The sequence below is a fragment of the Physella acuta genome, unplaced genomic scaffold, assembly GCF_028476545.2.
Source record: "Physella acuta isolate Inbredline_101_S28 unplaced genomic scaffold, ASM2847654v3 ptg000171l, whole genome shotgun sequence".
NCBI lineage: Eukaryota > Metazoa > Mollusca > Gastropoda > Physidae > Physella > Physella acuta.
Window position 1 is genome coordinate 165639 of NW_026731690.1, and position 22398 is coordinate 188036.

At 32.5% G+C, this 22398-nt stretch overlaps 2 protein-coding genes across 2 annotated transcripts; both read left to right on the top strand.

Annotated features, from left to right (window-relative positions):
* The first annotated feature begins 256 nt into the window (after nt 1-256).
* On the top strand, nt 257-9435 carry LOC131936220 (uncharacterized). The gene is made up of 8 exons (XM_059293135.1): nt 257-368; nt 700-964; nt 1279-1300; nt 2838-3027; nt 7297-7507; nt 7885-7997; nt 8799-9062; nt 9334-9435. The coding sequence occupies exons 1-8, from the start codon at nt 282-284 to the stop codon at nt 9334-9336; spliced, it is 1155 nt and encodes a 384-aa protein (XP_059149118.1). The 5' UTR covers nt 257-281; the 3' UTR covers nt 9337-9435.
* A 2864-nt stretch (nt 9436-12299) lies between these two features.
* Nucleotides 12300-22146, top strand: LOC131936188 (uncharacterized). The gene is made up of 8 exons (XM_059293102.1): nt 12300-12379; nt 14181-14386; nt 17157-17385; nt 17837-17946; nt 19059-19302; nt 19604-19625; nt 20063-20264; nt 22054-22146. Exons 1-8 carry the CDS (start codon nt 12325-12327, stop codon nt 22144-22146), a joined length of 1161 nt encoding a protein of 386 aa, XP_059149085.1. The 5' UTR covers nt 12300-12324.
* Nucleotides 22147-22398: the final 252 nt, after the last annotated feature.

A 22398-nucleotide genomic window follows, 5' to 3' on the forward strand; every position in this document is an offset into this window, starting at 1 on the left:
ATAAATATCTTTGATAGACAAATTTGTGTTAACCGAACAATTTAGTATATACAAAGAATTATTTTTATAGGCGACTTCTAATTAACAAGGAATTTAGTACAAACAACGACCACAAACGGTTAGTTCATAAACTAAGAGTTTAATACACACAACAGTGAAACATAGTCGCGGAACAAAATATAGGTGCATGAATTTTTCTGTCATTTTGTTTAGTTATTCATCACTGTTTTTCTTGTTTTAATTAATTTTTAGATTACAAAAAAGGCGCCCCATTCCTAAAAATGCTAGCAGATGGTACGCTTCCCCCTCAAGATTTGAAATTGCAAGGTACTGAAGGATTAAAGGTCAATTTAACGTGTTTTGTTAATGTAAGTTCCGTAAATAAATGAAAAAATTGCATGAACACATAATTAATCAGCAATAATAGTAATATGATTTAATTTCCCGATAAAATTAATATTCGTAACGAATTTCAATGGAGTGTTTTTTTTAAGCAGGGTGACTAAAGCGAAATGTGTGTTAATTCATAGCTTATGCTTTCTCTTATGATGATAAAGAACTTTAATTCATTTAATCCCCATACTACACAATTTAACATCTTATTTCTTAAGTACACTGAGCAAAAATAAAAGTTGTTAAAAATTATATTTAACTCTTGAAATATGTTTGTTCTTTGTACTCAGTGCTGTATAATTGCAGGGATCTAACAATGTAAACATCCAATGGAGGTTTGGCAGCAAGTTAAGTAACTTTAGTAGCCTTATACCGTATCCTGACAAAAACGCAGTAACATTAGGCGAACCAGTTTTATTCGATTCTGGGACAAACTGTGCCAGGTACCTTCATTCGTCGACACTGAGGTTTACATTAGAATACAAGTACGATCGTTACACGTATGTGTGTGTGGCTACAGAAAACAACAGAGAAACAATTGTTGCTAACATGACGATATATGTATCAGAAGGTACTGCAATGATAATTAACCAATACTTTATTTATATAATATATTGTTATTTTTTAAATTAGATTTACAAAATGCAGTTATAATATGGAATTAATTAAATTAAAATTGTTAGTGATATAATACTTTATTATCTGCTTTTACTGGCAATGTAGAAACTAGTCTTGGGTGATAATACATGATAATCTCTTGAAACGTAACAAAAAAAATGGTATATCAATATTTTTATTATTTATCTTTCTTTCAGAACGTAAACGAAAAAAGTATAAAACATTATTGTTTAAATATACAATCTGTTGTTTTTATTGTAATTGCAGCGTCATTTGTAGAGACTGTAAGGTATGTATAACTACAGTGCTAACAGGGACGAAGTAAAAAAAAAACATCACTGCATTTAAACCCCTCGAAATAAACCACTAAACAAAGCCTCAGGTACAAAGCAACATATAACACTACACCCTCGATATTAACCACTAACTATATATATATATATATATATATATATATATATATATATATATATATATATATATATATATATATATATATATATATATATATATATGTATGTATGTATGTATGTATGTATGTATATAAACCCGCAGATTAAGATTTTTAATTTTATTTTTTAAAGTTAAATGAACTTTCTATTTTCTACCTAAATATTATTCGCCGGAATCAAAATATCATGCTAATTGGTTTATTACTAAAAGAATGCTAATTGGCAAAATTTTATATTAATTTCTCTAAGAAACATCAAAATAAACAATAGCTGAGGGAGATAAATGTTTTAACAATACATGTATAAGTTAAGGGGACACGCCGGCTCCAATTCAGTAGAAGGCTAGCATAGGATTTTTATATTCAGAACCTAATGGACGTTTTGAGGTAGAAACGCAAGGCAAAATCACTTTAGAAAATATATTTTACAAAGTAAACTAATGACCAACTCAGTTTCAATTTTATAAGTAGAATGAATTATTTATCGTAGATTTTTCATTGAATAAGCTCCAAACAGCTGAAATTCAGGGATATTTTTTTTATAATGTCCTTCGTCATATTTTATTTGTTACCGTTGGGTGTTATGTCAAAGGGTTTTTAGTTCAGCGAGTTATTCGTCCGGGTTTTTCTTTTTCAAACTTAGAAAATTTATTTTGAATGACTTAGCTACTCTTTTACAATGATTAATAAGTAAAGTATAGCTTGCATACGTATTTGTGTTACATTTTTGCCTTTTAATATATTTTGCCATTTGTTTAAAAATATATTTCGTTGAGTAGTTGTGTGCTTGCACTTTAGCTGGTTAAGTACGGAGTTAATTTAAGATTTAGGCTAAAGTTTTAGGGTGGTTGAAATACGACAGAAGAGAGAGAGAGTTTTGCTAAAATTCAAACTTTAAAAAACTTCAACCTTACAATGACTAAAACTTTAAACCTACTTACATTAGAGTGCATGTAAAGTTTTGATTAATTGTGCAAATGGATAAGAAAATACATTTTGTTTCGGTTTGCTCATCACATACATCACATAACAATTAGTTATGACATGATATTTTGTTCATATTGATTTTTTAAATATTAGCTTTAACAAACACGTGTCATTTTATTAACTTACATGTAAGAATATTGTTTATATTACTGAATATATATATATATATATATATATATATATATATATATATATATATATATATATTAACAATATACGTTAGACAATTGTTCTATAATCAGATTGTTATTCGCTAAAACTTAAGTAGTTAACTGTTGTATAATATTGCGAATCTTTAGATGTATCAATCAGTCTATTTCGGCATTGTCCATTTTTAAAGTAATAGATACTTATTAATTTTTTAATTAATATTTTATTACATTGGAAGCGTGAGCGATACGATTGTCAACCCTAAAGAGGTTAAAGAAGGCGGATCATTCAATGTGACTTGTGACGCTTCACGTGCTGGTGTTCCATTACATATTACAACTCTTCATGTATTAAATATTAAATGGAGGGGTGCGTCGAATAATTCAGTATTATTAGCAGGATACAGGACGTACGCTCCTCCATATAAAGTAAGTCCATTATATGAAAATTAAAGGGATTGTATGACACACGGGCGGAAATGTTTGTGGAAGATTCCCATAAAGCAGAAATCTGCCCTTCATCACCATTCTGCTATATTTTTAACTTTTAATGTCTTTTTAAATACGAACTGATGTATACAAAAATCAATATTTATCATTTCTAAGATGTTAGGTTAATAGCGTAAGTAGAGATTATAGAATTAAGATTAACTTATTTAACGCCATAAAAATTATAGTTTTACCTGACAAAAGTTGAACACATTATTTCCCTTGGTCAGGATAGATAATTTCACAATTTTAAAAAAAATTACTTAAGAAAAAATATAGATTACATTCTTTTAGTTTGTTTCCGTGATATAATTTTTATTGAATTGATAAGGGGTAAAAAAATGTATTTTAAATACTGGCCTAGTTTATTAAATAAATTGAAAGGGCAGTTTCCTTAATTTTTACTTTCTCGTATTAAGAAAGTCTTGTAATCGTGAAAAAAAGAAATCGAGATTTTTATAAATCTCGACATTTTACACCTCACTGATACGGAAAAACTTAATTTTGCAATCTTGTCCGTATGTCTGTGTGTCTGTGTGTCTGTCTGTCTTTGTGTAAACACGATAACTTGAGTACCGTTACAGCTAGGCTGATGAAAAAGCATATATATATATAAGTATTTTATCGAAATCGTAGATCCTGATCAACTTTGATTGATTTCCGATAACCGGAAGTGGTACTTTTTCTACTTTGAATTTTTCAAAAGCCTATAACTTGAGTACTATTGCAGATAGATAAATGAAATTTCACATGTAAGCAAACGATTTAATTCTCTACCTTCTGTCAAATTTTAAGTTATTTCCGTTGACCGGAAGTACTAATTTACGCTATTTTCGATTTCTCAAAAAACGCATGTAAATTTATAAAGTACTAATAATATTGCGCACTATTATGCACATTTTGTTTTGGCGTTCGCTTGGTGCGCAATTCTTTTTTCTATGAGATTCTATTCTATTTTTAAGAGTTTAAGTAATTAAAAATCATGTCTATATTTCAAGTTATATAAGATTATTCGAGAAAGTTTAGGGGAGATCACTCCCGGTTTTAATTTTAATTTACAAGTCGCTCCTAAAGGTCCACACTCTATTAGGGAAGGTGCAGTTTGACACGGGTTGTGCTTGAAAGTGTGGTTAGATCGGGGGAAGGGTTAAGGAGCGAGACATCACAACTTTACAATGATGTGTTTTTAAAAATGTAGGCTAATTGTAAAATTTGTAAAATTATAATGCTTCTGTCAACACAGCTATTTAATACTTTTGAAAAAAAAACAACAACAGTTACAAAATAATTGCTGTTGGATTATATTTCATCATAAACACCACAATTCAAACTCAAACCATAAATTAGAAAAGTGCATAATACGCTGCAGTGAGAATCGTAGTTATTAAACTTTCACCCAAAAGGACTATGCAGGGAAACTAGCGTTTATAAGTATTGTAATATGATTATTGTGATCTACAACTGCGTTTCGCGATGATTCAAAGCTACACCAAATTAAGTTTATTATGGCGAGCGTCGCTAAGCGAAGACACGCCGGTCTAGGTAGTACCTGTTTTGTGAATACAAAATATTTTTCAATCTGAATATTTTGCTAAATAAAATCTTTTATTAATGTACGTATAAATTTCAGAAAAATACATTCATATTCAGAATAAATAGAGATTAAAACAATATAGGACTAAATCTAAGTTGTGTTGGGGTCAGTTATATTAGTTGTATTAATTTTCATTTAGTTTTTTAAGGTTGAACTACACAAAAAGTGTTCTTTTAATGTTGGATAAAACTGCAATACCGAAACTGTAGAATTGCATTAGTATTAATCCAATTTGTTTACTAACCCTATCTAAATCCAGCGACGCTGTACAGAGGCGTGGCTAGGGATGGGCGCCGAACTCCGGGGGGGGGGGGGGGCGCCAAAATGGGTAGACAAAAATTTAAAAGCTCAGTTTAAAATGTATTTTTTTAACAGTTAAAGTTAAGAAATTTAGCAGCTACAAGCCTTTACATACTGATTTAACTGTTTTCTAACTTGATTGTGTAACTGTAAAGCAAAAAAAAAAAAAAAAACCTTAAGAAACAGTTTTCCTAGATGGGAGGAGGGGGAGGGGCGCTTTTTCGCCGACTAAAATCGGAAGTATTTACACTGGAATGGTGAGCCGATAACCTTAACCGCTTATAAATTAAACAAATCGTATTAATGTGTACTATAAGATTTAATAACCGTAAATAAAGGTAGTGAAGTTAAAACAACTCTACTAGAATTTTTTTCAAAATGGTACGGGGGGGGGGGGGGGGGGGGGGAGCTGGGGTGCTTTTTCGCAAACTAAAATTGCAAGGATTTGTACTGGATGGTGAGTAGATGACTTTTTTAACACTTAGAAAAGAAGCCAACTGTATTATGACGCAATGTGTAACAGTAAAATTAAAAAAAATATGTAGGTGGGCGTAGGCGCTTTTTCGCCAAGGTAAATGGAAATGATTTACACCGTAAAGGTGAGTAGATAAACCGTGTAGCACTTAAAATAGAAACCCATTGTATAAACGCGTAGTGTACAATTTCATTAGCCATTTTTGTTAAGAAATGACGATATCGTTTGTCGAAATTTGAAGAGCTAAAAAAATTAGTATGTTGTAACGCATTGATCATTTATTGATTACTTGTTTAATAACAAGTCCTAAAACTGCAATTTTCATATAACAACCACAATTTCTTTGCTCTTTTTTCATTCTCCACCGTCAGTAACCAGCTAGCTCCGAGCCATACAGTACAAGAGACTTTACATTTAGCTATAGATAATGATATGATTTTTATGACAATGCATTTCAATTCCACATTGGCTTAGAATGTTAAAACGCATTTTATCACTGCTGATTCTTATCAGAACGTCACGGGCTGTGCCACTTTAAATAAACCGTTTATTGATGATTGTTCAACCAGCACAATTCGTTCTGCAATTGTTGTTGACGATTTGCGAGAAGGCAGCGTACATGTTCGAAATTCAAGTCTTCGAGTTGTAGTGTCTGTTGGATTCCAGTTCGTTTCTTCTAGCATGTTTCATTATAGAATCAACCAGTCAACGAAATACCCTTGCCGTATTCCAATGTGTACAATAAATGTTTCTGATAATTTACTAATCTTTGTCACTTGTATGACTTTATTGTAACAAACGTATCATTCATCTGTGTACGATATCATAACAAAGACTGAACATAAAAAAAACTGGCCTAAACTAATAAGCGCCTGCAAAAAACCTTCCTCTTAACTCAGATGAGACTTACTTCTTTCTAATTTTACTAATCATTTTTAAAAGGATACCGCATCTTAATGGGAATTTAATCGTCGGGGAACTAAAGTCAAACACCGTAATTATTAAATATTTTCCGGACTGTCGCAAACACACACACACACACACACACACACACATATATACATATATATATATATATATATATATATATATATATATATATATATATATATATATATATATATATATATATATATATATATATATGGGGGCGCCAGATTAAAAGTTCGCTCGGGCGGGATCCGTACAAATGGCATTATGTCCTGTCGGCCTTATGTCATATCGGCCTTTTGGCTGTCGGCCTTTTGTCCATATCGGCCTTATGTCATATCGGCCTTTTGTCTTGTCGGCCTTTTGGATGTCGGCCTTTTGTCCTACACCCCTCTGGGTGCATGGAGAGGTCGCTACATCTTTCTATAAATCAATCAACCTATCCATCCACAATTTTGTTGAAATATTAATCTTTATCTCGCTGTGTGTATCCATTTAGTATCGCATCACATTAAATACATGTGTGTTTGTTAGCCTAATACATTTGAACCTTGAACTTACAATTGTGAAAAAACATATTGGGTTCAAGTTTCTCAAAAGCTAAGTACGTAAGGCAATTTAGCCTAAGTATTTTTAATAATCATTATATACTAAAGTTTTTCAAAGGTTGTATTGCTGATGGAGACTTAAGCAATACACAATAGTCTACTAAAATATATCCATCCATCTCTTCATACGTCAATTCGTCTACCACTGCAACCTCTTTACCTGCCTCTCTTCTCTCTTTCTCACTTCATCGCTGTATTCGTTTTTCTATCAATTATCTATTCATACTCACATCTTTCTATAAATCAATCAACCTATCCATCCATGCGATTATTTTTTAAATAAAGGTGTTTTTTTTCTTTAGTTTACACCATATTCTCTACCTGAGAGAAACTGGAGTTTTAGTTTTGTTGGAAGTTTGTCAGAAACATCCGAATCTCCAAACAACAGAAACACAATGAAAATTGAAATAATTGTTAATGACGCAAAATGTGCTGATGCTGGATTGTTTGTTTGTAATGTTTCATTTGAAAGCAGATTATATTTCATTAGCTACCAGAATCTCACTATTGTATGTAAGTCTGTCATTCCCAGTCAGTTTCATTCCTAGAATTTAGCATTTAACAGATCTTCAGAGTTTATTTAAATCGTTAAAATAGAAAGTTGTAAATTTACTGACACTATTGCATCATACACACTACTATTACAAGTTCAAATTCATGATTTAATTTTTGTGTTTAAAAAGGCAGATCTTAAAAAACATTTTTGTGTATTTGAAAGTTTATATTTTTGAAAGTTTTTTTAAAACTATTGTTGTAAATTCGTGTTAATTTTTACCATAATATCAACAAATTTGCTTTAAAAATAACAATAATTAATGTTAATTTATTTATTTTCGCAATGATAAATTAATATTATTTTATTGTTTCTCAAAATCTTTAAATTCAAACAGCCCAAGTAGTTCCCGTGTCCCTGACTTTAGTTCCCCAGAATGCCAAGGGACGGGGTCCATACGAGTCGGTCAATCCTGCAGGGTCTAATGTTACTTTGCTGTGTAATGCCACTGTAAGTATTACCATTGTTTTCACGACTAAATTAATGGTGGCGGTCCTAATAAACATTGGAGATCTAAAATTTAACAAGGGAAAATCGTGGCGTGGCTAAGGGAGAGAGGGGGGACGGCCGCCTGCAAAGGAGAAGAAAAATAAAACTATAAACTGCCAAAGTAAATAAAATAAACAGCTATAATGAAGTACATACTGACAGTAAAACAGTCTTTGATAAAACAGAGAGGGTATATGGGAAGGTTAGATAGCTTGGTCGAAATTTCTTAAAAAATACAAACATGATTTCTATATATGTAATTACTATTGAACTGTTTAAAATTTCTATAATCTTAATTAATTACAAAATAAATTGTAAAATTTTAAAATTTGTAAAATGTACCGAAAAAAAGGGCGTTTAATTATTTCATACCACTAAATCTACAGACCTGATTTAGCTGAGGGAATTAAGCCAACGATGTATAGCTTGTTTTGTTGCTCTTTTTCTTCGTTTTTATATCTAGTGTTGAAAAGGTTTACCTCCAACACATTTATTTATTACGTGTCAACTTGTATTGACTAAGAGTTACATCGGTTATTTTGGATTTGTTTCCATAGACTTTGTCCAGCCAAGAAAAAATTACACGTCATAAGTTGTTTGATTTTGGAGTTATCTCTTGATGAATTGCTGTCCCCAGCTATCGAACATCATTTGCCCGAGGTTTGAACTCGAGACTTTTTGGTTCAGCAACCAAGAAATTAACCGATACGACCACGGCGTTCTCTTATTTTGTTCTTTCCTTATTTAAATGTTTTATTGCAGGGACCAAAAAACGTGACCTTTAGTTGGAAGTTTGGCAGCAGATTAAGTAACTTTAGTAGCTTTACACCATATCCTGTACAAAACGCTGTGTCAGTTGTTGAACCTGTGCTGGTCAGTTCTGGGACAACCTGTGTCCAGTACCGTCATTCGTCAACACTGAAGTTTCAAACAGAAGACATGTATGATGGCTACATGTATGTGTGTGTGGCTACAGAAAACAATGAAGGCACAATTGTTGGGAATATGACGATATACACAAAACAGGTATATTTATATCGATAAAGAATTTGCTAATTTTAGACTTTAACTGAAAGGTTATTACAATTCTATACAATAAAATATGATTTTGATAAATATTATATAATTGTATGCAGTATATGTTTATTAAATTAAAATTAATTAAAAACTGACTATTCACAATTTTTAAAATTCAGGAATTTTACATTCTTTTATAAAAGAAAATATTTCATTCAGATAATTTTAGTAAGTTTTATTCCTTATATTTATTATTAAACTATGTTTCTAATATTTTCAGTGACATTGTAGGAGACTTTGAATAACACATATTGAATTTTTTTCCCGAAATCAAAAGTAGCCTACAGTATGTTGCTAGTTGATTAAAGCGAACAGACTATTATCCGGAATTTTGTTTTGTTTGCGTGGCAGTGTAACAAAATGTATTAAAGCTGTACAAAGAAATGTGTGTGTATCGCAAATAGAAAATTAACTGACAAATCTAAATTTGGTTTTGTGTTTTGCATGAATCATTGTGAAGAAATTGAGATAACTAAGGATGTTTATCGTCTCTCCCCTTCACCACCTTGTCCCATTATCTATATATATAATTCTCTTCTTGGAGACGTTAGAAAACAATCTGTAAGCGCGCCTTGCAGTCCCCTCTCTTCCTCTCTAGGAAGTCAGGTGAGCTGTGGTTCACGCTAAATGTTTACAACCGTAGAGCCGGGTTTAGTGACGGCTATTAGGGGCACATAATTTTGTTTGAAACGATTTTAAACTTAGGAGAGGTAGCTAAGAGGAGGCTGCTTTCACGGGGGGGGGGGAGGGGGGGGGGTTAGGGGTTGGGTGAAATGAGGGGGGTATCGTCCTTAACGACTTACTGATAGTGTTTTAAAGCAAATATTTTCAGTGACAGCAGTGGTACTTTCGAATTCACAAATTAGGAATTACTGAAAAGTAGAAAATAAAACAACTAAATAGCGGCGTATGATACGCCGCGGGTCGGCTCGTAAAATATAATACCTTACCGGCAATCGTTGATTCCAGCTTAAATAATTTTTTAAATGGTATATAACTTGTCCAATGAATAAAATGTAAAAAGTATTACACATTATAAAACATCCCTTAGGCAAACGGTGTTATATGTACAGGTACAGTTGGTACAGGTACAAGTGGTACAGGTACAAGTGGTACAGGTACATGTACAAGTGGTACAGGTACAAGTGGTACAGGTACAAGTGGTCAAGGTACAAGTAGTAGAGGTACAAGTGGTACTGCCTTTTACGCCTGCAATACAGTGGCAAACTATATCCACATGTTACAGCTCGTCAATTTAGAAAATCAACATAGGGAAATCTCAACGCACGTGAATAGATCTAAAGAAACCGCATCATAATTATTATGATTGTGATTCAGATTAAGCTAATCACAGGTTTTGTTTTGAAATGTGTTTCCCAATCAAAATAAAGCGGTCAAAAATCACATGATATTTTAACAGTTTTAATCGGTTTACATCTCAGTCGGCACCAATACATCATAAACGGAGTATAGGGGACTGATTTAATCGGGCTAAAATTATAAATCCAGCATTATCAAAATTTCGGCGTTTTATGCGAAATCGAATCGGAAAAACTGCTCTTTGCAATTTTGTCAGTATGTCTATGTGTGTATGTATGTGTGTGTCAACACGATAAATTGAGTACCGTTACAGATAGGTTAATGAAATTTTATACGTAAGTATTATATAAAATGTGAAGTTCTGCTTCAACTTTTAGCAATATCCGGAAACGAAAAATGATTTATTGTACTTTTGTTTTTCAAAATCCTTAAATTAACATGAGAGCTATTCCAGATAGATGAATGAATTTTTACAAATGAGTACAACAATTAATTTTCTGCTTTTCTCAAAGTTTGAATAATTTCCATTTACCGAAATAATACTTTATGCTATTTCCGATTTGTCGAAAACGCATACGAATATATAAAGTACTAACATTCCGCACTATTATACACACATTGTTCACTTAGTGCGTATTTCATTTTTCAACTTGATTCTATTCTATTTTTAAAAGTTTTATTATTTAAAAATTGATTCAAAAAGCCTGCCTGTATCTCGAGTTGCCATTCCAATAAGAATGGACCCGTACTGTCTGATTAGTCCTACGGTTATTTTTTCATGTACCAGAATGTTGGTTAAGCTGTGATAAGGCACCCTACAATCAGTATATAATATTGTTTAATCTTCATCTCAACACTTTACAAAACATAGCTAAATGTATCATTGGCTCAAAAAACATCTAGGATTTGGCTGCTTGAAAGCTGTTGGTTAATCCGTTGTTAGGCCTATAATCTTTTAAACCACCCACATGGATTTGTACTCAGACAGAGATTTGTTTCTTGTGGATAAATTGTGGTGACGTGGCAAGTATAGAGCTCTAGTGGTGAAGCAGTGGCGTAGGTACAGCGGTGTTAGGGCTAGGGTTTGGATTTACAATTAATAAGTAGTAATTTACTGTCGACAAATCGGCGTTGATAAAACACACAACTTCAAACGCCTGAGGCTGTTATGAAATATATCCTTTTTTTTCATAATAAACAAAATAGTTGATACAGTGATCATCAATTTTTCCTGCATGGGCCCAAGACGATGAAGTAGAGCTCACCTGTTTCATACAAGGGGGTATTGCGGGCAGCACAATGCCCCTCCGATTTTCTTTCCCTAAAGTGAATCAGCTGAACATCTAGCCTAAGTGGATTCAATAACATTCTACACATTTGAGTCCGGGATCCGAAGTCGACACTTTTGAGTTAGTTCAGTTCTCTTTTCGAAGCGAACGGTCAATGCGCCAGGTAAAGTAGAGTTCACAAGTTTCAGTTACCTTGACATATGAAAGTGTGATCATCACTATGCCCAGCCGTCTTTTATTTCACTAAAGTGAGTCAGGCATCCATTAGAGCTGGGTGGACGCAAGGACGGAACTCAAACTCTAGACTTATGAGTTAGTAGTTGTATTCTCTACCATCCGATCACGCCGTTGACACTCTGGAGTCGACTATACCTCTAATGATGGTTGCTATCTCATTAATGACAACTAAAGTTAACTTATTTTTTCTCGAATAAATCTATCAAAATCTCCCCCTGCATTCCTACTAGCATCACCTCTGCCTTCCAACGCCACGTCTACTGTAACGCAGACTTGACTCCATTTAAAACGAAAAGACTGGTTAAATCACATTTATAAATTTAGTGCAATGTATGTTTAATGACGGCAAAATCCTGCATTTCAAAATGAACTACTGCATTTTATACGGGTTGTGGATGGCAATACTGTGTTTTTCAAAAGGTTGTATTATTTTCTCCTATATTTTTATTTAACAGGACATTATTTAAAAAAAAGTAAATATTTTGTATAAGTGTAAATTTGTGTTCAACGTATTTGCAATTGTCTTATAAAGTAATAGATGGATTACTTTAATTGAACAATATTTAAAAAATATATGCATATTTAGCAATTAACTAGAATACCCGTCATCCGTTGGATAACTGTGGGTTTCGGGGGTCATCCATCAAAAAACATCACGTCTGTCACTCAGAGGCTTAGCGAGCCTTCCCGGCGCCCGGGGACAAACTTTTCGATTTTAACCCCCCCCCCCCCCAAGATTTCGATTTTCAACCCCCCCCCCCCTCAAACTTTTGATGTGCACCCCCCCCCCCACTCAAACTTTCGATTTGAACCCCCCTCAACCTTTCAATTTATTTTTCCAAACAATTTTGGCGCCCCAACATATGTCCCCCCCACCCCCCCCCTTCCCCCCTCCACCTCCCCCCGCCTCCCCTTCCCCCCCCTCAGCCTCCCCTCCCCTCCCGCCCCCCCCCTCCTCGCTACGCTACTGCAGTGTCACTTATCGTCACAAAAAACTGACCCCACATTCAAAAATATGTTTCTTATCTTTTAAAAACACCGAAAACACCGATTTCGGACTATCCCTTCATATACTGACGTCACATGTGACCTACTCAACTCTACTTCACCTGCCCAGTGTCCCGCCAAGTCTCAGACAACATGTTTTTATCGTTTAAAAAAACGATTCCAGCCGAGCATGTCTCTGACCACACTATCCTTTCATATGCTTAGGACAAAGAAACAGATGAACTCTACTTCACCTGCCCTGTATCCTGCCAAGTTCAGATAGGCAACTTTATCATTCACATCTAAAAAAAAAAATTGAAAAAAAAGATCATTGACATATTGGTCTAGAACCTGTTCCACCCACATGAGAGCGGACTACGCTATCAACTTAGCTATTTACTCGTGACGTCACAAATGAATTTTTATACTATACTTTTGAGTCTCCGCGCATAGATCTAGATCTAAGTCTAGCAGTAGAATCTAGTAACTTTCAAATTAAATTTTATCTTAAATTAGCCAAACAAAGATTTATATAAAATAATTAAGGCCTGAAATAGATTCTAGATGTATTAAGGCCTGTAATAGATTCTAGATGTAGAATTTACATTAAGTCTAGATCTAGAATTTACATTGAGTCTAGTGACCTAGATCTAGGCTAGATCTAGATCTAGGCTAGATTCATAACTTTCCTTCGACAGCTGATCTTTAGATCTAGAGAAATTTATTGTAAAACTAAATGAAAAAAGACAGTTTAAAATTGATATAAGTGTTGGAACGTAATAAATACAGCAAACGGACGTATTGTTAAAGTTATGACCGACAGAAAATTAGATTTAGAACGCGTTAAACTTTTGAATGGGAACACAATTTTCTTCGATAGACGCCGCCATTTTGTTGTACTAAAGAGTAAACAAAAAACTGTGACGTCACGGTCCCGCCGAGTGTAGTGGTCGTTCTAAACTTTTAAAAAAAATGGGTTACTCTGCGTATGAATAAATCAATAAATAATTAACGTCTTTAAATAAATGTGTGATTAACAGTCTGTCTTAAAACAAAAAATTTTCTCTACCTACATACTATTTTACAGCTTTCCACGATGAGTGCAACCATGCGAGATAGTCAATCAGGCAAACAAACAAACAAACAAAAAAACAAACAAATAAATATTCAAACATGTAAACAAACTTGACTTTTAGTAGTATATAGATAGATAGATGACAATTTATCTTTTTAGTGAAAGGTCAAAGTAGTAGAAATGATATCGTCAGCCCAAGTGTAGCTGAGACTGGAGGAACTTTTACTGTGACATGTGACGCGTCACGTGCTGGTGTTCCAACAACTGCTACCACAATTTCCTCTTTACGTATTACTCATAGACGTGGGACAATAAATTCACTTTTAGCATTTTACAGGACGCTTATACCTCCATACTATAATTTAGTAAGTATTTTAATTAACAACTAAAACTGTAACACCTTTTATAGAGGCTTAGTCTCATTTACAGCTAAATGTACGCGTAGCCTATACAAATAGATTGTTTGACATATATATATATAACTATATATATGTATATATATATATATATATATATATATATATATATATATATATATATATATATATATATATATATGTTTAATTTTGATTATTTAATTTTAGTCTTGACTAGGTTTGGTAAATTTTGATCCGAAAAAAAAATTCTTCTGATTATAACGAAATATGAAAAATAATATAACTGAATATTTTTATATTTTTCACACAATAGAAACCAACATGTGAAAAATAAAAGTTAAAAAAATAAAAATTCCATGCCCATTCCCATGCCCATATCCATGCCGGTGCCCGTGACCGAGACCGTGCCTTACCCATGCCCATGACCATTTTTTCCAGAAAATAAGCTTACACTTCTAAATAGAAAGATTGGCAGCACTTTAATTAACCCTATTGTTGCGTAATGTATGTTTTTGAATGAAAAAATATACATTTATTTTTACAAGATTCAATAGAAATGATAATTCTGTTTCAATAAACATGTGCACCAAATGCTATAATCTTTTTATATTTAAATCATAATAAAAATATTCCCTAAAAGAAATAATAAAAAACGTTTCAATAACAAGATTTTAATAATGCACTAAAAAGTAGAAAATAAATGATTAAAAAAATATAATAGTGAACATGATAAAGCACGTATAATAGTGCGGAGTAGTTGGATACGTCTGCCTAGTAATTTTGACATAATTTTAATTAATTAACAAAAAAAATTGATTATCTGACATTAATTGGATGCCTACTTGATTTTTATGAATTAGTTAAAATCTTCACGCCTTGACCTACATGCCAAATTTTAGATAATAGACAGAGAAGCAAGTTGAAAAAAGCTTGTAAAAGGAACACTGAATGCTTTTATATTATCATTTTAAAATGTTTTGTAAGTTGCAATAAACATGAAAATTTAAATTTAATACATTCATTGCATTTTTGTTTAAATTATCTTTATTTAAGTTCGCAAAAACGCGCGACGTGTGATATATATATATATATATATATATATATATATATATATATATATATATATATATATATATATATATATATATATATATATATATGACCGCCCAAGTGTGAGGGATGTAGAGGGGTGCTCTAGAGAGCCCCCAATTTCACTACCACAGGGAAGCAGCGTACGGCCCCTTGCTCCCTAAAACTAACGTAACCGCCATGGTGCTCACAGGATAATTCAAGGCGCCTAACAGCTCCCTGTCGAACGTGCTTGATTCAATTTGGTGATTGACTATAACACCGATTTCGGCTAAGCATGGGTCTGACCACACTATCCCTTCATATACTGACGTCACAGTTGACCTACTCAACTCTACTTCACCTGCTCAGTGTCCCGCCAAGTATCAGACAATATGTTTTTATCGTTTACAAAAACGATTCCAGCCGAGCATTTCTCTGACCACACTATCCCTTCATATGCTGAGGACAAAGAAACAGGTGAACTCTACTTCCCCTGCCCTATATCCCGCCAAGTCTCGATAGGCAACTTTATCATTCACATCTAAAAAAAATTGAAATTTTTTTAACAATGATATGGTGTGTCTCGTACCCGTGCTACCCGCAAAAAAGGCTATTACATTAACAACTTAGCTATCTGAACTCGTGACGTCATTGGCGTTTCTTGTGCTATATTTTAATAGTTAAAAGAGTCTGCTTAAGAAACTTGATTTACGCGAATAAGCTAGTATCTTTCAAATTAAATTTTATCTTAAATTAGCTAATTCCATAGCTAAACAAACACAGATTTATATAAAGTAATGAAGGTCTGAAATAGTTTAGTATAGAAACTCATTATTATCTAGATCTAGAAATCTAGATATAATTATCTAGATTCTACGACTGGATTGGTTAAGCCGAGTTTTTGCCGTAATTCTAGAGTGTGACTCTAGAGTCTACACTCTAGAACCTAGATAGATAAATCACATTTATTCTTGAATTAGATGATACCTGAAGCTAAAAAGCAAAGTTTTTTATCAAATATTTAAGGACTAAGATAGTTTAATAAAGAAAGTCAATATTTTATTCTGATTTTAAAATGGATTTTAATTTTAAATAATTCATTTTGTTTTGACCTAGATTCTAGTTCTATGAATAACTTTCTTCGGCAGCTGATCTTTAAATCTAGAGAAATTTATTCTATACTTAAATGAAAAGGACTGTTGAAAATAAATTGATATAAGTGTTGGAACGTTATAAAAATAGCAAACGGACGTATCGTTAAAGTTATAGCCGACATAAATTTAGCTATATAATGCGTTATACTTCTGAATAGAGGCAACAACATCTTCGATGGAAGCCGCCATTATTGTTGTAAAAAGTAAATAAATCATGTGACGTCACTATTCACTTTAAGTAAAGTCATTGTTCTGGACTTTTATAATTAATGTAGTTAATCTACCAAAGAATAAATCAATACATTAAATAACGTCTTTAAATAAATTTGTGATTAACAGTCTGTTTAAAAACAAAAAATGTTCTCTACCTAAAGACTATTTTACACCTCTACACATAGTGCAGATTCTCTCCTGTAACCAAACAGACAAACTAACAAAAAAATATTCAAACATGTAAACAAACTTGAGTTTTAGTAGTATATAGATAGAGAGATTTAAAACGGATTTCCTTAGCTTCTTTCGTTTATTTTTAGATTCCGCCGACTTCTATTCCAGTAAGGAACTGGACTTTATATTTCGAAGGGAACCAAAATAATACGGGGGAAAGACCAAAAAACAGGAACACGATGAAAATGGCATTAGTTGTCCATGATCCCAGATGTGCAGATGCCGGCACTTACATTTGTCACGGGAAGTACATGTTGAGCGATACTGATTATGAACCAGAATTAGATGGCTTTTACCAGAACCTATCTATCAAAGGCAAGTATATTTCTTTTTGATAAAGAAGATATTAACTTTAGTATACAATGGGATTTTAACAATAACTTCTTTGCTGTGAAGCAAATATGAATGTCCATTTTTAAATGAGTTATTTAAATTAAATGAATTAAATAACATTAAAGTGACATTTTGAAACAAAAGTTTAACAAAGAAAGTATTGAAAATAAACTTTTCTATTATAAGGACAGTATTGTTTTCTCGCGTAAACTAGCGACGTAAAAATTAAAATTAAAATTTGATATTAACTTTGTTGAAATTAACATTTGATATTAAATTTTTGGTATTCACTTTTTGATATTAACTTTTTTATATGGACTTTAGAAACGCACTTTTTGAAATGCACTTTTTGAAATGCAATCTTTGAAATGCACATTTTAAGCGATTAAAAAAAGCAAACTCATTAGCCTCATAATATTTTCAATTTTAACAGTTGGAAGAAAAATGTCTTTCTACTTAAATCCCATGAATAATACTGGACTGGGACCATTTGAGTCCGTTCATCGACCAGGCTCAAGTGTTACTATATATTGCAGCGTTGAAGTAAGTACAGTCACAATTAATACGGTTGTAATAAAAAAAATGTTTTTACGCCATTTAAAATACGTAAGGAAAAAAGTGGTGAGAAGCGGAACAAAGGAGAAGTTAGACGGCACATATTTAGTGTATTTTTAGACCAAAATTTCAATGTACCCGCGCAAAACATAATATAAACTAAGCTGTATCAACAAAATCCTTCTCTCGACTGTAATTCGTTAGTGTAAGTTTAAGCTGTACAAAGAGGTACTTAAAAACATTTTGTATACTCACAATCCATTAAAAAGAGTAAACATTTTTTGATCCCGAGTTTCTTGTGGTAATATTAAATTCTTTATTCGTTTAATACATTTACGTAATCATTTCTATATTATAAAGTAGATTGTAAAAAAAAATGCCAAAAACTAGCTTTGGTTAGAAATGGGACAATGTGTACCACTTCCTACCACAGCCGTTCAAAACCTCATATTTAGTTGTTATTTTTACCACGTTTTCTTTAACTTGCTTTCGCATCTTTCCAATCAAATCTTGCGATCGAAATTTCGGGCACTTCCCAGTTAGCTAGCGCGCTGAAATTTTCAGGGAAGCTTTGTTTCCGATGACAATAGAATATTCAATTGTTAAAATTACTAAATTGATCCATGGAAACATTTTATTGATCATTTTAGACCGCTGTATTAAGGGATTGTCTCATCTTTACAGTCAAGTACGTAGCCTATATTTCATTAATTTAAACATCCATCCATTAATTGTTGTAAATAAATTGACAGCACCTCTTCACGTAACCCCCCCCCCCTCCCAGGCCAACATCTCACCAGCTTTAAAATTTTGCGTCATATCAACCTCAATTTTCTACCCAGAATCTATCCAATATGTCAAACATTGAACAATACCATATTTTAGTGATTATGAAAGTTTGGGATTATCTTTGACAGGCAAAAGGGAAAATATATTGTAAATTGTTACTTACGGGCTACGTGGAAGGGAAATAACACTTCTAGACTCAGAACAATATCACCTCTTTCCATCTACACGAAAACTTCTTGTTTAATGCATATCTATTGAACATTATGTTTGTGTATTATCGTTTCTCTGATGGTAGTTGACTATTATTTCAGGGACCAAACAACGTAACCTTCAAATGGATAATTGGTAGCAATTTCAGTATCACTTCTCTATACCCTGCACTAAACCCAATATTTGAGAGAGTCGACATAGAACCAGCTTGTTCCCGCTACCGTTATTCGTCAACACTAAAGTTTCAAATAGAATATAAGTATGATGGCTACATGTTTATGTGTGTGGCTACAGAAAACAATAGAGACACTGTCGTTGGGAACATGGCGATATACACCCAAATAGGTATTTCTATGTCACGCTTAAACTGTAAATTACGGGCAAACAGTATGTTGTAAATTAATTTAAACTTAATAATAATACAAACAATTTGGTGATTTATTTAGGTAGTAAGGAAACGTTAAACAACTAATTAATAAATGACTGAATTCCGAGTTAAATGATAATTTGAAAATCGACATTTTAATTGTATTTTTTATAACATACATTTTAGCATAAATTGTTTATCTCCGTTTTCATTCGTATTTTATCCTCTTTTACAAGTGTAAATAAATTAAATACAAAAACAATTTTAAAATATTTTCAGGGACAGAGGAAGCACATACTGGGTATGAATGACAACAATATAATTGTTATAGTTTGTATTGATTTTCTCATTGATGCTTTTCTTTTAATATAACAATCTGAGAGCTATGATGAGTTGAGTTGATTGGAGATTCAATTTTAGGATTTGATAAGTTTGGTTTATGTTTTGAATTAAAATCTGTTCGAAATATGTAAAAGCACAACAGATGCCTAATATACGTTCTAAAATTCATAGTAATTTTGCATTACCAATGAATTATTAGATCTTTATTTTAAAGAAAGAAAAAGATACCGAATTTTCCCTGTGCTGTTTTTAATTTATTAGAATACCTAAACTACCGGGTTTATTACTATTTACACAAATGTATTACACGCCCAGTAGCAATATGAAATGTAAGCATCTATACTTGCAATAGCTAACTACTGGTTGTAATTTAACTATCTGTTATATAAAATTTAGTCAAAGAATAAGTGATCAGCTTATCAGCCCAAGTGTAGCTGAGACTGGAGGAACTTTTACTGTGACATGTGACGCGTCACGTGCTGGTGTTCCAACAACTGCTACAACAGTTCGGACGCTGGTGATTGAGTGGTCAGATGGTACACAGCAGCTTAAACCTTTAGCAAGATACGGACATAATGGTACTCAATACGAGGCTAAGGTAACGCTTCTATTGTTAAGTTGTTGAGATTTGAAGTTGAATTACCTTTTACGGTATTTTATCGTTTTGATTATGCTTCAAATGAAACGAATTAGACAAAATACAGGTAGAATAATATAAATATATTCTTTAAACTTAAAACGCAATAGTAGGCCTATGTTCTTTATGTCAATTTGTGTTTACAATGGTGCCATTTTTTAATAACTAGCCATGGATACCTATTTCACGTAAAATATAGGCCTATATAATTTTAATGTCATACCTGCTTGGAAAAAATAATTTATAAAATAAACCGGGAATGATCTCCACTAAACTTTCTCGAATATTCTTATATAAAACAACAGGGGATGACAACTCGGGCTATAGACATGATTTTTAATCCATTTTAAATACTTAAAATTTTAAAAATAGAATAAAATCTCGTAGACAAAAGAATTGCACACCAAGTGAACGCCAAATAAAAAAAGTGCATAATAGTGAGCAATATTATTAGTACTTTAAAAATGTACATTAGTTTTTTCAGAAATCGGAAGTAGCGTAAATTACTACTTCCGGTCAACGTAAATTACTTAAAATTTAACAGAAGGTAGAGAATTAGATCTTATACTTACATGTGAAATTTCATTTTTCTGTCTGAAATAGTACTCAAGTTACAGGCTTTTGAAAATTTCAAAGTAGAAAAAGTACCACTTCCGGTTATCGGAAATCGCTCAAAAGTTGACACGTATTTACGATTTTGATAAAATATTTATATATGAAATTTCATCAACCTAGCTGTAACGGTACTCAAGTAATCATGTTTACATACAGACACACACACAGACAGACAGACACACAGACATACGGACAGATTTGCAAAGCCCAGTTTTTCAGACTGGATTACGCATAAAACCTCTTAATTTCGATAAATCTGGATTAATAATTTTTGCCCGATTAAAATAAGTCCCCTATACTTCGGATGTGATGAAGGACTGAGGTGTAATACGGTGAAAATCTTTAAAATTTCAAGTGATTTTTGTGCACGATTGCAATACTTTCTCTATACTTCGTATATACGAGAAAGTAAAAAGCTTAAAGCCAATGATATACATTATTTGTAAACAAAACACCATATTGAATGCACACTTTGTCTTTAAAGTAATTTGTATGATTTTAGGCCGAGACAATTGTTTACATTTTATAGCGTACGTCTTGATAAGTAGATCTATAGATCTAATTCAAATTTGAATGAAATAGCCCATTTCTTCATACGAGCTGACCCGCGTCGTAGCGTACGCTGCCAACTGGTTGTTTTATTTTCTGCTTATCAGTAATTCATAATTTGTGAATTCAACACTACCCCCCCCCCCCCGGCCCGGTGAAAGCAGCCGTTTACAGACAAAGCAAAGATCAATCAGAAATTGTTACCCCCCTTCGTTTCAAATTGTTTAATACTAAATTATCTGCCCCTAATAGCAGTTACTATCCCGGCTCTACGATTGTAAACATTCGTCGTGAACAAGTGCTCACCAGATTGGTGTTGTGGTAGCGATTTGCCTGGAGAGCGGGGGAGTAAATATAGATTATAAAATTAGAAGATGACGCTATTAGTGTTGTGTACTTTCCATAGTTTAAACATGCGCCTTGCCACAGCACTGTTTTTTGAAGTGTTCTCACAACCATAAACACTTTTCCGGTTACGTAAATAAAAATGTGTTTCTACATTTGATTATGCCTTTATTTATATTTTCCTTCTTTAAAGAATAATAAGATAATACATTATAAACATCCATTATATTGTTTTCAACAGACGTCCGTAATATTAAGTTCTCCAAATATTGCTGAAGATACTGATCTCATAGCCTCGGGACATGCTGAAAGAGAAAAAGAGGGGACATTTTAAAATATATTATTCCTAAAAAAAACAAGTTAATAAAAAGTCTAGTGACAATTTAAGCGCAATTTCCCTATGTTATCTAAAAATAGATAGTGATCAAGTTTGTTTTTAAAAAATGTGAAAAAATGATTCGGTCTAGCGAAACAAAACCTTGTAATTGTAACTCCCTATCACTCTCATATAAATTATAAATAAATTAATAGGGTACAAAAATAACGTTTGAATTAATAAGTAAAAAATAAACTTATAGCAAGATCT

Coding starts and splice junctions, on each gene's coding strand:
- LOC131936220 (XM_059293135.1), top strand. CDS start 282: ATGCTAGCAGATGGTACGCTTCCCCCTCAAGATTTGAAATTGCAAGGT. Junction 965..1,278: donor GACGATATATGTATCAGAAG/GTACTGCAATGA, acceptor TTGTAATTGCAG/CGTCATTTGTAGAGACTGTA. Junction 1,301..2,837: donor TCATTTGTAGAGACTGTAAG/GTATGTATAACT, acceptor TTACATTGGAAG/CGTGAGCGATACGATTGTCA.
- LOC131936188 (XM_059293102.1), top strand. CDS start 12,325: ATGAACTACTGCATTTTATACGGGTTGTGGATGGCAATACTGTGTTTT. Junction 12,380..14,180: donor AATACTGTGTTTTTCAAAAG/GTTGTATTATTT, acceptor TTATCTTTTTAG/TGAAAGGTCAAAGTAGTAGA. Junction 17,386..17,836: donor CCAGAACCTATCTATCAAAG/GCAAGTATATTT, acceptor CAATTTTAACAG/TTGGAAGAAAAATGTCTTTC.